Raw genomic sequence first — 18,693 nt, 5'->3', positions numbered from 1 at the left:
AGAAATGAAATAGTCTTAAAATTATTAAAGGTATCTCTCAGATTTGAATTTGTGTAAGGCCTTTTTTTTCTTAAGAAACTTAAAATTGAGTTTCTTCTGATTATAAAAGTTAACATATTCATTGTTTTGGAAGTCACATATAATTCAAAGATCAAAAAAGTCACTACCCATAATTCTGCTACTCATCATAGTTAATATTTTGATATGAATCCTTCCAGCCTTTTTTATTTGACAATACACACATCAGATGGGTTCAGTTATCTTTAGAAAGGGCAGTTGGTTAAACTAGATGCAAGTACTAATTTCACAGCTTTGAAAGAATTTGTAAAATATCCACCTACATTTGTCCAGAGTGATGCCTTGATAAATCCCAGAAAGATTTGAACAGTGAATAAAAAAGTATTAGCAAAGTCCCCCTGGGGGAATGGTGAGAAAGAGGGAATATTCAACTTCCCCAAGTGGAGAATTCTTGATATTCTCCCAAGCAGTGGGGACAACCAAAGCAACAGGCTGAGCCCACAATCTTGGGGTTTGTTCATATGAAACTTAACCCCACAAAGGATAGGTCAAGCCTACTTAAAATTAGGCCTAAGAGTCACCCCAAAGAGAACCTCTTTTGTTTGCTCTGATGTGGCCTCTCTCTCCAGCCAACACAATAAGCAAACTCACCACCCTCCCCCTGTCTATGTGGGATATAACTCCCAGGGGTGTGGACCTTCCTGGCAGCGTGGGACAGAAGTCTTAGAATGAGCTGAGACTCAGCATCAAGGGATTGAGAAAACTTTCTAGACCAAAAGGGGAAGAGCGAAAACACAAAGTGTCAATGGCTGAGAGATTCCAAACAGAGTTGAGAGGTTATTCTGGAGGTTATTCTTGCATATTATATAGATATCACCTTTTTAGTTAAGGTGTAATAGAGAGGCTGGAGGGAAGTGCCTGAAAATGTGGAGCTGTGTTCCAGTAGCCATGTTTGTTGAAGATGATTGTAGCCATGTTTCTTGAAGATGACTGTATAATGATACAGCTTTCACCATGTGTGATTGTGAAAACCTTGTGTCTGATGTTCCTTTTATCTACCTTATTGATAGATGAGTAAATCATATGGATTAAAAATAAATAAATAATAGGGGAAATAAATGTTAAAATAAATTTAGTAGATTGAAATGCTGGTAATTGGTGAGCGGGAGGGGAGGAAGTATGGTATACATGAATCTCTTTCTGTTGTCTTTTTATTTCTTTTTCTGAATTGATGCAAATGTTCTAAGAAATGATCATGATGACGCATATGCAACTATGTGATGATATTGTGAATTACTGATTATATATGTAGAATGGAATGATCATATGTGAAGAATGTTTGTTGTTTTTTTTTAAATTAATTTTAAAAATTAATTAAAAAATATATATCCACCTACGGCCACTACCCATATCATGATTTCCAAGTGCTTTGGGGGCTTATGTCCCCATATTTTTCTTTGTTTCTATGCCCTTATGTCCATATTGGCTGGTTCAGAGTTCTACCCACAATATTCAGCTGCACAGCCAAAGCGCTTTGTGGGTTTCTTTAAAAATTCATTAATATCCAAGTATTTCATGATTTTAGTAAGTTTACTAAAGATTTGGAGGGATCACATTTTGAAGAGTGTCTCTTATTGGTTCCTCTTTCTCTAAACCTCCCTCTCTGGAATCATATCTAAGGAATATTAATAATAAATACGCTCTCGACTTAACAGAATTGTTCTGCCTATAGTCAGCCCTTCAGGGTTCCAATTTTTTCCCCTAGTTGTTTCCCAAACAAATGCAGTTCCTTTCCTAAGAGAATGGATACAATTTAATCTTCTTTTAACCTTTACATATAGATATATTTTATACCAAAATAACTCATACTTTACATGGTTTTATAATCTCTAATAATTAGCATTATCTTGTGAACATTTCTTTCATGATTAAATATTACCCTATGATGTCAGTTTTAGTGGCTTGTGCATTGGTTATTACTTGGATAGTCCATAATCTATGCAACTAATTCCCTGTTGTTGCAAATTAAGGTGGTTTCTCATTTTGACTGTTAGAAATACCACTGCCTGCATATTCATGAAAAGAAAAGTAATGAAAAGTTCACTAACTTCAAGAGAAGACTTGAGGATTCAGATCTTAAGGGCTACACAAAGGGATAGGTTTATAGATTTGGGTCAGAGGCTTTTGGAATATATTACCAGATGACGACCCTTCACAAATCTTTAACCATCAGTGCCCTTTTCACTGAACCCATACTACTACTAGATTTCTGTCAATTTGCTAAATTAATAGGCAAAAATTGCATTCTATTTTTATTTTAATTTGTATTTCTCTTTTTACTAGTGAAGCTAAACTTTTTAATGTGTTTGAGTAATTCCATTTTTACTTTGGGACTTATATGTTCATGATTTTTTGCCATTTTTCTGCTTGGGTGTTTACTTTTTTATAATCATGTACAAGGGTTCATTTTGTATTTTTCTTCTGTCAGTTGGTTGCCTTTAAATTGTTTTTGTATGTAGAGAAGTTTTCAATATTTTTGTATAAAAATTTACCAATCTCGCCTATAACAGAAGTTTTCTTTAATGTATGTCAATAAAGGTCTCAAATCAGAAACATATTTGTCTGTATATTCATCTAGTTCTTTTACGGTTTTATTCCTAACATTTAATTTTAAATCTGTATGACTTTGTTTTAAGGCAAGGATCTAATTTATCTTTTCATATCGCTGCATACAAATGAACAATTGTAGTTTCCATGCCTTGAGATGCCATCTTTATTACTGCTAAATTCTTGGGAAAACTTGTATCTTTTACTTGGGCTCTGTATTTTGATCTGTGTCTATGTGGATCTGTGTCTCTAGTTTGCATGATATCAATTATTTTCTTTTTAAAATATATTTTAACATTACTTCTGTTTTAAAACATTTTTGGTTATAAAAGTCCCTCCTATTACTATTTCAGGAAATTTTGTTGATGACTTTCATGACATTTATAATCATCTTGTCAAAAAAGAATCCCATTGGAACTCTGATTGGGGTTACATTAAATTTACATATTAATCAAGAGATAGAATCACAAAAATTAAACCTTTTAAATAAAAATTTTATATTACGTTCTTTTTAAACTATGTCGCTATTATTGGCATTTTACCCTATTATATCCAGTTGGTTGCTATTTATATAGTGTAAGTAATCAATTTGAGGATTTATTTTTACTGGATATCATACTAATATCTCCAATTATTTCTGATAGTTTTTCAGAAGATTTTTAGGTGAACAATCACCTTCGAATAATAACTTTTTTCCTCCACACATATGTAATTTTTTTTAAGTATGCGAGGGTGTCATTGAATTAGTTTGAATTTCCAACTATTTTTGGAATAACCTCAGTTGTTCATTTTGCATTTTTAATTGTTTTTACTTAATATTTTGTTTAGATTAATGAGCTAAAGCTATAGTTTCTTTTTATTTGCAATCTTTGGCAAATTTTAGTACAGACAATTTTATCTTTATGCTCTGTAGCAGCTTAAATAATATTTGGATCATCTATTTCTGGAAGTTTAAAAGAAGTTACAAAAAGGGGCCATTTCCTTTCTGGAAGGCATTTCTGTCATGGTGGTTTTAAATATGTGCACAAATTCTTTGATACATCTCCCTTCCACCTCTTCCTTGAGTGTGGGGTGGACTTAGTGACTCAATTCTAACGAATAGACTAAAGTGGAAGTGTGGAGTGCATAGAAGGCACTCAGATGTTTTTACCTCTTTTTCAGATTGCTTATTAGGGAAGAGGCCAGCTGTGGTGTCCTAAGCAGTATTTGGGAGATCCACGTGGTAAGGAATCGGGATTTCCTGCCACAGCCATGTGAGTGAGCCTTCTTGGAGGTGGATCCACCAACCCCAATCAAGCCTTCAGATGCCAGTAGCTCCGGCCAGTATCCATGACTGCCACCGCATGAGAGATCCTGAGTCAGAAACAACCAGCTAAGCACTCAGGGTTTCCTGATAGTTGGAAATGGGTCAGATAATAACTTTGTTACTTTTATCAACCAAGTTTTGGGGAAAGTTGTTACACAGTAATAGATGGCTAATACATTCTTTGACTTGTCCAACTTATTCTTTTATATTGGGTTTATTAGGTGTTATACTTGTTTTTAAGTATATCCTGGTAAATAATATTTTTCCTATGAAACAGTGCACTTTGTGGATATTTTTAATTTATTAGGCTAGAGTTATGGAATAATATGTTTATAAAGTATAGAAACTCTTCAACATCTATGGTTATATTCCCTTCCTCATTCGTGTGCATTTCCAGATTTATTTTGTGAAACTACAACTGAGCAAGTTCTGTTTTAATTGGTTACTTTAAATAACCTGTTCCTAGATTTATTTCTTATTTCTGTTGTTTCCTTTTTGCTTATTCATTAATTTCCTTTCTTTATTAATTCCTTAGTTCAGCTTCCTTTTTATGCATATATTTTTAAACATTAAAAAATTCTCATGTAAAATGTTTTGTTCGTTTATTTGAAAAATCTCTGGTTAAAAGTATTGAAACTTTCTCTAAGAACAGTTTTGGCAACAGCATATTTGCATTAGCATTTAGAGTGAAAAAGTTAAAGTAGGTTTTAGCATTACAGATCTTTGAGCTAGACTGACATGTTCAAATTGCAACCAACCTAAACCTCTTTCGTGTGAATCTGGCAGATTAGGTAATCACTCTGTTTCAGTTTTCCCTTCTGCAAAATGGTGGCTATGCATAATTCTCACCTCAAAGGGACATTATAAAGAACAAGTAAGTTAATTCGTGTAAAAGCACTTAGAAATGGATTTGGGGCACATACACTCCATAATCATTAGCTATTGTTATTCTACACGTAATCTACATTGGCTGTTTTGATTTTCTCTTTGATCTAAGAATTGTGCATGAAGGTATTCTATTTTCCAAACCTTGAATCTTTTTATTTTTTATTAATTCCTAATTCAACTGAATTGTGATAAGAAAATATAGCCTTTTTATTTCTCCTATGTGCAAACTTGTTAAGGTATTCTCTATGGAGTAATATTGTATCAACTTTTATAAATTGTTCCTTTTAAAAAGTATACATTATCTATAGGGTACAGAGTTCAATACACACGTATCCAAGCAGCTTTATTTCTCAACATCCTATTTTTCGTACCCTTATATGCTCATTCTAAAGTCTCTGATAACTATTATGATTTTATCAATTTATGTTTTTCTTTTTAAAAAATCTGTGATTTGAATGATAACAGGAGTTGAAGTAAAATAATGCTCACAATCTCTTCATCTAACCAGGGTTTGACAAGCTAAAGCCAGCCAACTAAAAATGTCCCGCAGCACGTTTTTATAAGCAAAGTTTTATAGGAACAAGCCATACTCATTGATTTATGATTTGTCTAGGGATACTTTCACACTGCAACAGCAGGGTTGAGTAGTTGCAACAGAGAACCAATGGCCTATAAAACCAAAAATATTTACTATCCTGCTCTTGACAGAAAAATTTTGCTGAGCCCAGGTCAAAACAATCTCATTTGCTTATATTACCATCTATTCTTTGAGCACATGCTTATTTAACTTACACTTGCTTTAGTGTTTTAAAAACATAATTTCATCATCTGTGTTTATGCTTGGAATATCATGTTTGCTTTCTCACTTCCTCTCTCATCTCAAGTACCCTCAATTTTTCCAAGCTCATTTAAACACAGTTATGCATAGTATATCTCCTCCAAAAGTTATCATTGCTTTTCCAAAATGAGAACAAACACTATGTGCTTCTCTGGAAACTCTTATTGTTACTTAACGTTAAGTTATTGATACCCATCTAGGTCATTATATAAAGTCCTGACTAATTTTTTTTGACAAAATCATTAACATTGTATTTATCTTGCAATTTATTCAACCTATCCTTAATTGAAGGGCATCAAGATTGTTTGCTCTTTGGCCTTTTGTAAATAATATTGCAATAAAGAAAATTTTGTAATACTTTCCCAGAAGTCGAGTACTAAATCAGTTTGTGAGCATTCCATTTTTCTGGATGGTATTGAATTAGTTCTCTAAAGTCATTTCAATGAGCGATATATGATTTAATTTTTCCCCAAATTCTTACTTACACTTGTTTTACTCTCTTTGTTTTACCAATGTAATTATGAAAAAAATGAGATATTGCTGTTTTAATTTGGATTTCTCTATATAGTAGCAACATTCAGCACTTTTGATCAAACATTTAGTGGCCATTACCATTTTGTCTTGCCCTTGACTTTGCCTTCTCTATCCTTTCCTTCCCATTCATTGAATAGCCTGTGCATGTTCTTTGCTCCTTTTTATTGAGTTGTCTATCACTTATTTTCATGTGCTCTTAACTTTCCATCTATCTTAGCTAGTAACATGTTTTCTCTCAGTCTACCGTTTGTCCTGTTGATACAAGCTGTATTTTTGCATCCGAAAATTTGAATATGAGCTTTGGCGCTCCCATCTGTTTCTCTGTTGATACTCAGAATGAATGGCTGATCTGGTTGGCAAGGCAACCATCTTCTTTCTCCCTCAGCACTCCTTTCCTGGCCAGCCTGGAAGGTGAACCCAAGAAGCTATGTGTCTGGTCACAGTGGGATCCTTTTCCAGATGGTGGAAGACAAATCTTAATTAAGGGTATATGCTTTGCAGAGCTCTGTCTTTAAAACCCCTAAACAAGCCCTCTTCTCTCTTAGCATTTGCTTGCTCTATTTCCACCTGTTAATTAGCTGTAAAATGTCTCAGACAAAGAGAGAAGGGGCAAGTATTGGTTCACCCTAGTTTAAACCTGCTGGATCATAGGTAGAATAGGGTGAGACTAATAACCAAACACAGCTTTTTTTTTTTTTGCAGGAAGATTTAATCTCTATCTTTTCCCCTAGTTTTGCTGTGGCAGCTGGAAATTAGTACACATTTTAAAAATGGTCCCTCCAAGCTGAGGCAATGGCTTTCAGCATGGTTATCTATCCCAAGCAAAAGTCAAGAACAAGAAACCTATCAGTGCCCCAACTCTGTGTCCACTTCCATGGTTGTACTTCCCAGAGCTACTGTTTTATTTAGGAGTAGCCCTCCCAATCCCCTGCCTCAGAGTCCACCAACTCAACTATAGTACTTGCTAAGTATGTTTGTGTGAAAAGCTAACATTTTTCTTTTTACTTATTTGGTAAGCTAGTTCTTTTCATCTGGTGAATGTCTTACCAGGTTTCATGGGTACTATATTCAACAGGAACATGAGGCCCTCCCCTAGTTTATAATACAGATACAGACTCTTCCTTCTTTTTCATATTCTTTTGGTCATGTGTCTGTGTTCCAGCCACCATCTCCATCCAAAAGTCCTACTGCTGACTTATTTTTTTGGGGGGGTGGTGGTGGTGCATGCTCCAAGAATTGAACTGGGTCTCCCTCATGGAAGGTGAGCATTCTACCGCTGAACCACTCGTTTACCCTTTGTCCTTGTACTGCTGACTTTTAAAAGCACATGGTAATAGTCTAGTTCACCTGTGTAAGTCTGGGAGTTAGATGTGGTATTAGTGTCCTGGAACTCATAGTCAAGAGGTAGGGCTCCCAACTCACCCTTCATTACAAGAATAATTAATTGTTGATCCAAATTTGGTATCTGTGTTTATATGCACCATGCCATTGAAGGGCTCTCGAGGATTTCCACATGACTTTCCTAGGGGAAAGAAGCAGAATTTAAAGCTAGGTGTAGACTTCAATATCGTTGTTTATAAAGTTCAAATGCACACTTATATAGCATGCATAAACTTCTATATGCCTATATAGTTCTGATTGTTCTATAGAATTGATCACTTTGAGGAAACTCACTGTACAGCCTCAGAATCAAGCAGCTACAAAGCACTGATTAAAAAAAACACTGTCTCCCATATGCCTATATAGTGCTGATTGTTTATAGAATTGATCACTTTGAGGAAACTCACTCACTGTACAGCCTCAGAATCAAGCAGCTACAAAACACTGATTAAAAAAAAAAACACTGTGTCTCCCAATAAAGATCATTCATAGTTACAGAGTTGTGCTTTGCTCCCAGCAGCTTAAATTAAAGGCCTTAAAATTTGGCATTTCTCCCTTGTCTTTAGCTAAGGACAGTCACAGTTATCCACTTTGTGTGTGTGTGTGTGTGTGTGTGTGTGTGTGCTCTTGATTCATTCATTTCATGGTCTCAGCCAACAAGGATGACCTCCAGTGAATGGAAACTTTCCCTCTAACTCCTTTTGAACAAGCCATTCCAATGAAGTGAATATTTATTCCAGGTTCAGAGACTCCAAGTAAGAAAGGATGACCTACAAGAACACACTCTAAATACTCTGGGCGAACTTAGATGTCTTGACTCCAAAATTTCAACAAATTGAATCAGAGCCTCCAGATGTCTGACTGATCGAGAGGAGCTCCTAGTTCAGTTACTCACGTTTACACATGTTTTCGGCGCTTGTCCAGACCAAGCTTTCCAGGCAGGTGATGGAGAACAGCCTCCTGTAGTAGCCAGGCCGGCATTCATACTTCAGAGACGTCCCAATGGGAAACTCAGACTCTTCGGTCAGGGTTTCAGGCTTAGCAAAAGGAAACTGTTTGGGGGGTTTACAGTGACCTAAAGGCCAAGATCACAGGAATATCAAAATTAGCAAAGAGATTGCCACCCCCTCTGCTTTCTCTCAAATTAAGCTGGTAGGCCACAGAAATAGAGACTTAAAATAAAGGCAAAAAGATTTTCTTCTTCCAAAAGTTACTTTGGGATGGTGTGTTCCAACAACATCTACTAATCAGGAAATTTTTACTACGTGGAAGACCATTCAATGTTTTGGTCTTTCTTTTTTTTTATTTCACAAAGTGAGAGCTTTGTTCCTTGGTTTCATGTGTCCAGCCACCCATCAGGGTGCCTATGAGAATGAATCACTCACACCCTCAGTATTGGTCTTAATGCGCTCTTGTGTATTATGCATTTTACAATCTCTCTGTCTATTCTTCCCTAATCCTTTCTCAGTGGTGCCCACCATAAGCTGCCTGTCACTATAGCGTCAGCCTCTTCCTCTTCAGATGCTAAGCCTTACTTTTAAGAGCAAAGAGAAAACAGATTAAGCTATCAAAGAGCCTTCTCTAAGAAGCCACATCTTCTTTATGAGAGGGTTTATTGCTTTTTGAATATTTTCAGATTCTGAACTCAAATAACTCCTCTTTGGAGGAGAAAGCCTCCATCTGTTCATTCAATAGGCCTGAAATCTCACCAGATTGCAATATGAACTCCCCAGTTAAACGCTTTTCATCATGTGTAACTTTCCCCATTGGATTGTTCTTGCCTCTCAGGGCTCTCCTGCGGTTGATGTGATATCTAAGCCTGGTGCCACCTCCCCAAACTATGCCAGCTTCCATTCTTTGAAGACTTACAGCTGGGTCTATAAACTGGGAAATCCTCTCCAGTCCTTACGAAGAAATAGCTTCTTCCATTTTACACTCTTCCTTGGGTTGACCTTTCCTTGCTTCTTCTCACCCCCATAGAGTAAGAGTTCAAAGGCAAAGACAAATGGTCTTAAAGTACAAAAGACACATGTTACTTAGCACATTCAGCAGAAGACTAACTAAAGCCTTAGCTAACCAATATCCACTTTGCCAGGTTTGTCCTTTGCATGCCCGCCATGTACCTTTGAAAAACTTGTGGAGAGTATATATCAGTTACACTGGTATTGGTCAATCTTCATAGGCAGTTGTTTTCCTGTCATCCACACTGAATACACTATTCTTCCTGATTTACATTATCTACACCTTACTGTTCTCCCTTTCCCTCCCCCTACTCCTCCTACCCTGCGCTTTCCTTCCCATTCCACCAGCATCATTAGCATCTCACCAATTCAAAAACAGTATGGCACTGCTGGAACACATCTGTTTTAGCTATGCCATGTGCTCTCATCACTTTCACTTTTGACAAAGTTAAATTCACAAGCAAACACCACACTCCTAATAAATATAAAAGATCCTGTCTGGATATTCTGAACCATTTAAGCTATACAAGTGGGTACTGACCAATAGGAACAGAAAGTTCACAGCGAGGGGCAGGGCTGCTCCAAATCCCGTTCCCTTGACTGTCGCTTGTGCAGTGGATGGTGTGCTCCCCAATGAGATTGAAGGTCATCCCTTGGTCCGGGTGGGGGTCACACGTGTAAGATATTTCTTTTCCGTAGGGAACATCTTCCAGAGGATTTCCTGAGTGTTGGCCATTAAGGATAATAGGGGGACTTGGACAAAAGATTTCTAGAAAGAAGACAAGAGTTCTAAGTTCCATTCAAATATTAATCTGAGGTATTCTATAATAGTGGAGTGCTGTAACTGTGTGCCAACTAAACAATACCTTTTTTCTTAGGGAAAGTATGAACTGCAAAATTAACATATTTAGGCCTCTGCTGAGATGGAGCTAAACGAAACGACACCCAAATCAATGTCCATTACAAAAGTACAAAAGAAACTCAAGTATTCTAGATTCTTCATATAGTTAAGGTTTCTGGATGATTGAGAAATTACTTCTTTAAAATAAGTTTAAAATTTCTGTAAACTTATTAAGTGGAAAATCATCCATTCATTCAACAAGCTTATTTTTGAGCACCTACATTATGTCAGGCACTATTTTAGGCACAAGATAGAAATGATGGTTGACATTGAGGATCTTTGTCCTAGAGAACGTATAAAATATATTTATATGTTTACTTTAAGTCTACTGGTGATTTGATCTTCTCTAAGTGACTCAGAACTGTTATTCTGAAAATCAAAATGAATTATTATAATAATACTGTTACAATGAAATGAAACATAGTCTACACTCCTGGACATGCTCCCAAGGTCTCAAGCATGCTGTGCTTTCTGAGATTTTATTGATTATTACTTTTATTCCTCTTTCAGAAGAAACATTCATTTCTTACTTTGTACCTTTTTGAAACACCTCCTTACCCATTTTAATTCTACTGGGATTTGGTAAAAAGATACTGCAGATTGAAAGGATTATGAATACATTAATGACAGTCGAGCAGCTTAACTATTGTTTATATACTGTACTAAATGATTTTAGGTGTATCTATGAGTTTATGATAGTATTTTTTTCTTCTTTCACACTCCTAACTGTGTTACAGGGAGGTTAAGGTCATTCATTAGCACTTCCAAATATGCAAGCTATGTTTATCAAGTGCTGTTATAGAAATTCCAAATATGCAAGTTATGTTTATCAAGTATTTGTTAGAAAACATTTGTATTATAAACATGCATTTTTCCGAAGCAACACCCTCTTTATTTTAGTGAATAAATGAATGGACAGGCTAGACATATTAGCTGCGTTCTTGTATATAATTTACTATTTTTTCTGCCATCATGAAAGAAAAAAAAACTACCTTGATCCCACTTCCCTCTTCAGCTATAGTTTCATTTCTCTATTGTTTTTATATTGAAACTCCTCAAAAATGTTGCCTATGTTTGGTCATAATTGCTTCCCTTCCATTTTCCCTTGAACTCATTCCAATCAGTCTTTTGCCCCCAGCCTTCAAACGAAATGGTTTTCGTCAAGGTCATTCATTACCTCCGTGGCACTAAAGCCAATGACAAACTTTCTATCCTCATCTTATTTGACCTTTTCTGTGAAATTTAACCCACTTGATTGGCCTCCTCTTCTTAAAAGACTCTCTAGTTCAGTTCCAGGACATTTCATCTTCTAACTGTTCTCTTACCATAATGCCAGCTTCTTAGTGTTTCAATGTCCTTTGCTGATTCCTTCTATTCTTTACAACTTCTTAATGTTGGATTATCAGGCTTAGTACATAGATCTGGTCTCTATTCATACACACTCGCTAGGTGATTGCATTTAGTCTCATGCTTTCAAATAAACTAGAAACCTTGAAAACTTCTAAACATCTGTGTTTAGCCTAGGTCTTGCCCTAACTAAATATCTCCACTTGAATGGCTAATAGGAATGCCAAGCTTATATCTCAAACTGAACTTTTGATTGTCCCCTCATTCACAAACTTAACTGTCCCTCATTCTTCTTCATTTCAGTAAAAGGAAACTCTCCATCCTTACAGTTTCCCTAGCCAAAAACCTTGGAGTCACCCACAACTCGTTTTTGTTTGTTTGTTTTATAACTATATACCCAAACCATCAGCAGATCCTTTTATCTCTATCTTCAAAACATATTGAGAATTTGGTCACTTCTTATCATCTCCCTGACTGAAATCCTAATGAACATCTCTGATTAGATCATTTCAATAGCCTCTTAACCAATATCCCTAGCTGTACCTCTAGATTTGCAAGGCTATGCCTGTCTTTTGGGCCATCAGTTGCTTTTTAAACACCAATTCATGGCTCAGCCTCCCCAAGTGTAAGAGATGGGTCTCTGCACTGCCTTCATTGTGCCCACTTCATGGAAGTCATGGCAATTCCAGCATCCAAGCCCAACTTGACTAAATCTATGGGGGCTCTGGCTCCTTCTACCACTTCTTGGCTTAGATGAAGGGTCCTGTAGGAGGACATGGGTTCTGGCTTTTCCAGAGTTTATCCAGAGGGGCCAGGTAACATCTCTTGGTTGGGGCAAACAGAAGACAGGAGAGAGGGAGGATCCAACAGATGAATTGCTTGCTCGTTCTCTGCCCAATGGAGGTTTTGGTTCCATAGAGCTTCTCCAGAGATGTCCTATGTCAACCAAACAACCAGCTGTATTTTCTTGTGAAGCTTATAGCCATATCTCAGAAACACAATGCCTTTTATTAATTTGCTTTTCTTTCTTCCCTACCTCCCTTTTTATTCTCCTTTACTCTTGTTGCTTGGGATTGTACTTGTCAATAAAGCATTATAACTTAATCTGTGCCCCTGGAACTGTTTTCTGTTGAATCTGGAATTAAGATATGCTTCTTTTCAACTTAGTTCTCCCTAGAGTAGCCAGAGGGATACCATTAACAATGTTAGATCATGCTACTTTTCTACTCATAACACTCTGATGGCTTTACATCTTGCTCAGAATGAAAACTAAGTTCTTAAAGGATTGTGGGGTTGCTTTTCTTTTATCACCTCCTTCTACTCCTGTATTTTCTCACTCTGCACCAGCCCTATTAGCTTCCTAGAAAATATCATCAAAAGGTATTTCCCAGAAAATTCCAGGAACATTTCTGCCTTGGGGCCTCTGTACTTTCTGCTCCATCTGCAAGGAAAGTTCTCCTTCAATCGATTTGTGTTGGAATTAATTTACATCCATGCTCAAATGTTACTTTCTCAGTTAGGACTTCCTTGATCAGCTTATTTTAAGTGGAAACTTTATTCTTTCCCTGGCATTCCTTACCCCCCTCATGTAACATTTTTATTACATTATTCTATTTGTTATTTTTACGTAGAACTTAGTATTATTTGCGATTGCCTATGTGTTTACTTGCTTACTTGAGGTTGTTTGCTTGTTTTTTGGTCTTTGCCCCTGCACCAGAATATAAATTACATGAACACAGGGACCTGGTCTGCCTTGTTTACAGGAGTAATCCCAGCGCCCAGGATACACGGTGCTCAGAACATGTGTCAACAGAATGAGTCTATGAATGAGTTCATGCTTGAGGAAAGGTTAGGACAGTTAAATTGTGACAATTTCTTTTTGGAAGGAAAAAAAGAAAAAAATTGATATGACATCATGTCATAAATTTCTCAGCACCTTTGATACTTCTCCCCCTGTTTATAGCATAAAACATGCTTGATTATATTTACAGGATAGACCCGAAACAGCACAATGCTCAGAATTATTTCCCACGAAAACATTCTTTGTGACTTTTCCTACAAAGAGCTGTTTCTATCAAAAAGAGATAAACAAAGGGACAGACATTGGATAATTTTGTGGGGCAAAACATTCAGAACAGGAAAAAACTAGGAGAAAAATCCAGACCTTAACAGATACTTCTTCTACTCACGTTCGCACAGAGGAACACTGCTATTCCAAAGGCTTTTCATTCCGACCAAGACACAGTGACTAACAGAACTGCCCTTTAAACGGAACCTAAACAACAAAAACAGTGAATCCGTGAGTACACCATTTCTCTCGTCCCTTCATTGACAGGCTTCCAGCCTTCTGCTAAAATACAATTGAATTCCTAAAGTTAGAAGCCCAAGTCAAAACTCAGATTTTTGAGTTTTGAGTTCAAAACTTCTAGAAGCTCAGAAACAGAATCGTTTTGAAAAAAAGAAGAAAGGCAGTTTCCAGTGAGGGGCAAAACAATAATGATGGGCAAAGCTTGCAAATCAGACAGGCAATACACTGCCAACCTGAAGAGGCAGAAACAGACCAGCGCGTCCTTGGCCTGGTCCTGGCTGCCCTCTGAGAGACCCCTTTTCATTAGGAGCAGCCACGTTGTCCTTGACTGCAAAAGGCAGCATTTCCATCTTTCAGACAGTGGATCAGATGGAAACAGCTCCTGCTTTAGGTTGGCAAAGTGAAAAGCATTAGGAAAGATATCTGAGACTATCTTTGCCTCTAGAGTTGAAATGTTCCTGAATGAGACTTATGGTATCATGGTGGATTTCTGATGGGCAAAGCCAAATTACCTAGGAAAAAGACAAAAGGATGGTATCATGGTGGATTACTGATGGGTAAAGCCAGATTACCTAGGAAAAAGACAAAAGGGTGAGAAGAGAAGTTTCTTTGGATGAAATCATTCTAAAATGTCCAATGGCCTCCTGAATTGCCTTCCATACTTACTGTGGGGCTATTATTTGATGCTGTAAAGAATTCCTTGGAATCTATTGAGAACAACCGCCAAGTTGCCCATGCTTTTTACCTGCTATATGGAGCTGGAACATAATCCCATGACCATTTAAATTCAGATAAAGAGTTAATGATGTTACCAGAAACATAGCATTGGAGTTGTCATGCTCCCATCATCACAGCCTAACACTAATTAGAAAATATAAGGTTGGATTAAAAATTACTAATACTTACTCTTTTATTCCTATCCCAAATTTTACTACTGACTGATTTAAAAGTTTCTAGAAACAAATTTGTGTGTTATTTATCACATAAGAAACTTTCTCTTAAATATCAAACTTTTTAAACAATCCTTCCAGAATAGTTTTCTCTTCGTGCTTCCAAATGACTGTGCATACTCTTAATGTTCTCTCTATATATTCAAGACCTGTTGATATATTTCTGCTGTTCAGTATATTTAAAACTTTTTCCATTTTAACATGTGAATGGATCCATCTGTTTTTTGCCATACTTCTCAATTATTGTTTCAGATATTAGTCTCTTCTAGTGCTTCTTTTCCACTGTGCCAGCCCCCCTTTTTTTGATAAATCCCCAGTGCCCAGGATGCCAGCCACCAGCACTCAGTCCCTGCCCCTTATTCTGGGTCACACTCACCCCTCATCACAAATGAAGAACACTTTTGCCCCAAGATGGAGATTAGGAGGAGAGAGGACATGGCCATTAGGGAGTTGTTCCAGGAAGTCATCACATGATTTCCCTAGGAGAGAAAAAGCCAAAACAAAACAGGAATAAGACTGCCATGGGATGGACGAAGAGTTTCATCTGCAAACAAGATGAGCCTGTAAGCACCTTCACATCTGGGGGCAGCAGGGCTCCAGTCTCCCTGGGCTGTACAGTGCAGAGAAGCAGCTCCTCTGATGTCATAGCCGGGCTCACAGCTGTAGAAGACTTCTTGCCCAGGGGAAAAGTTGTCCTTGTTACTTGGGGTATGCTTACCATGCAGGATTTCTGGAGGTGGTTGACATACTGGGGAAAAGTCAGATCAATTAGAACCTAGTTCTTTCCATCACGAGATCTAAGATACATTCATTACTCTACAAGGCATGAGATCCTTATGCTACTGCAGGCTATCCAGTGGAGAGTTAATAGAACTGGTGAACTCCATTCTCATATTTCCTACAAAGGCAATCAATCCCAGTTCACAGTCTTGTCTTTCAGATGCAGATTGCCTGTGTCCAACTCTTATCTAACAAATGTCCCCTCACCTCTCTTATTGCCCTCTTATGACCAAAGTACAGTCAGATATCCATCTTTATCTGTTTTTCTCGCCAGCTGCTTTCAGTGGTAGCACAAGACTGATAGAGGATGTGGAAGAACTTTAACCTTTCTTTCTGTCCCTATGTTTTCAGTCATAACGTTTCCCAGTCTTCTGCCTAGCCAGCTATTCCAGCATAAGGAAAGAGGATAAGCCATTGAGAACAAAATCTCCTTAAAAAAAAAACAAAACAGTCCTTGTAATGAGAGGGCAAATGGCTTAAAGAGTATTGACTCAAATTCTGACCTCCTCCACACAGCTGTTTTGGTATATGCTCAGGATATCAGAACCCATTCGAATTTCAACCCAATCTTTACCTAATGAAAGATGTTTGCCATTGAGCAAGTTACTTTCACTCTCAACTTCAAATTCCTAATTACCAAATGTAGGAGGTGGACCAAAAAAGACAAACTCTGACATCTCTGTCACTATTCTGATACTATAATATCTGTCCTCATGGCCCATAAACCAATCATTCCCTAGATGGATAGATGCCCATAGAAGTATGCCAAGAACCAGAGCATTCAGGTTCTGGAATCTGACACACTTACCTTTTAATCCCTGGTTGGCCACTTAATAGCAGCTGACTTGAAAAATTTATATAACCTCTGAAAGGCCAAGCTAAGCTCTCTAATGGAAATAAGAGTAACCCTATTGCAAAGGGTTGTTGAAAAGAGTGAGATAAAACATTTAAACTGCTTATCACATGGCTGACCAAAGAGAAAGTACATGTCATTCTTTGATAGAGTTGAGAGATATTGGAGCTGGTACTTTGCCCTGAGAATTGCTCCTCATGAGACTAGCCTCCTTCCTTAGCGCTTATTTCTCAAAATGAAAACACATACACATACTTGCATGCACATGCACAAACCTCCCTTCTTAATTTCATGCTCCTTCCCATGGAAATCTACTCACACACACAGCCCACCACACATCCTTCCCCCAAAGCAAACGCTGACCTCCTGACCCACCAGCCACTCCCAGTTTGTGAGCTCCACCAAGCCTCAGGCACACTCACCCCTGGAGCAGCTGGGCAGCTCTGGCTCCCATCTGTTTTGGGCCTGGCATTGCACACTGCTGGGTCCTTTCATGACAAAGCCGGGCTGACACCTAAATCTCACCGTTTCTTTTAAGGAAAATAAGCTTTTATTCTCAGATACCATCATCCCATTTTCCACAATTGGAGGCGTGCATTTATTAGGTATAATACACTGAGGGGGAGGGCCACTCCACACGCCAACGTAATCATCTGTGCTGGTGCAATATATGGATGGCTCGCCCACGAGCTCAAACAGCTTCTCCCTTCTGGCTCCCAGATTGCAGCGATAGGTCACCGCCGTTCCGTATTGAAAATGTTCTCTGTTGGTACTAAAGAAATCTCCATTGGCGATCGCTGGGGGTGGCTTACAAGGAATAGCTGAGAAAAGGGAGAGCATATGAAACAATTTCTTAATTGGTAATTTATTAAAGTCACCCTTAGTTACGAATTTTGGCAATCAGTTAAAAAAATAACCAAATTACCAACAAGTAAATATTCACAACACGTTTGCTGTCTGCTAATTTTTGCTAACGTACAGACATCAAATGCAGATTAAGGAATCACACACAATATTCTGCTATTCTCAGTTGGCATTATTCCAATAAATCTGCCCCTATATTATCATAGTCCACGTATATCTCATTTTAAATGATCCTTTATGCTCTTTCATCATTGTTAATTCAGTTCACTCCATATAGAAAGGCATTTGGCATTGATCTATTAGTTATAAATATGGCATAGCATATAAAGTATAGCATCTTTATCAATTAGTAAAAAAATCATAATGCTCTAGCACAACTAATAAAAAAGAAATCACAAATATAAAATATCATGCAAGATAAACACAATAATCACAGTCACAAATAAAAGTAATAGAATCATGTGTCTTACTCAGAGCTAATAGTTTCAAAAATGAAGATGTTCAAGACGAAGAACCAATACCGACTCAAGGAAATGCAGAAAGTTTGAATAGCTCACTAATTTAGAAGTGAAAAATGTATTATAAATGCCAGTCCTAAAAAGATATGAGGCCAAGATTGTTTTACAAATGAATTTAATCCAATTTTCAAGTAACGGAGAGTTCCTAGGTACTTTAAACAATTCCAGAGCAGGTATACTTAAAAGTAGACAATGATTTATTTCTTTAAACCCTCAAGAAAATATTTTAAAAGGTGCATATTTATTGTAGGAAGTTTATAAAATATGGGCAAAAAATCAACTTTAAATCTATTATCTAGAAAGAACTGTTAATTATTTAAGGTATATTCTTTTACAAACACATACCACATACATATTTGTCTAAAATATTTTTGTTGACTGAATATTATTCTGGACTAAGTGTTTCCATTTGGAAGAGTTGCCTTTCCTGTTTGATGCATTATTGAATTTAGACCTTTATTTATTTTACCAGAACTCATGCCTTGTCCCTTTCAGTAGATTATTTCCAAAGCAGTTTGGGATATGCTCCACATTTAGATTATTTTGATTTTTTCATTATTACAGGCAATAAGGTTGCTAATACCTGTGGAGCATTATTCTTGCAAAAATCCATGTCGTTTTTTTAAAGAGTGAATCATAA

The 18,693-nt window shown here is 37.1% G+C and overlaps 1 protein-coding gene across 2 annotated transcripts in view; it reads right to left on the bottom strand.

Moving 5' to 3' along the window:
- Positions 1–18,693, bottom strand: part of CR1 (complement C3b/C4b receptor 1 (Knops blood group)) — a 102,700-nt gene that overhangs the window by 37,100 nt on the left and 46,907 nt on the right. For both annotated transcript variants that reach the window (XM_077157654.1, XM_077157655.1), the window contains 7 exons: positions 17,094–17,492; positions 15,610–15,786; positions 15,415–15,517; positions 13,970–14,055; positions 10,074–10,301; positions 8,467–8,646; positions 7,614–7,713 (listed from right to left, as the gene is read on the bottom strand). In XM_077157654.1, coding sequence (XP_077013769.1) covers positions 7,614–7,713; positions 8,467–8,646; positions 10,074–10,301; positions 13,970–14,055; positions 15,415–15,517; positions 15,610–15,786; positions 17,094–17,492 — 1,273 coding nt within the window. The remainder of the gene's footprint in view (positions 1–7,613; positions 7,714–8,466; positions 8,647–10,073; positions 10,302–13,969; positions 14,056–15,414; positions 15,518–15,609; positions 15,787–17,093; positions 17,493–18,693) is intronic.

Source organism: Tamandua tetradactyla, chromosome 4, assembly GCF_023851605.1.
Source record: "Tamandua tetradactyla isolate mTamTet1 chromosome 4, mTamTet1.pri, whole genome shotgun sequence".
NCBI classification, from domain to species: Eukaryota; Metazoa; Chordata; class Mammalia; order Pilosa; family Myrmecophagidae; genus Tamandua; species Tamandua tetradactyla.
Note: the sequence above shows the minus strand (reverse complement) of the source record. Positions and strands in the feature narration are given on the sequence as shown.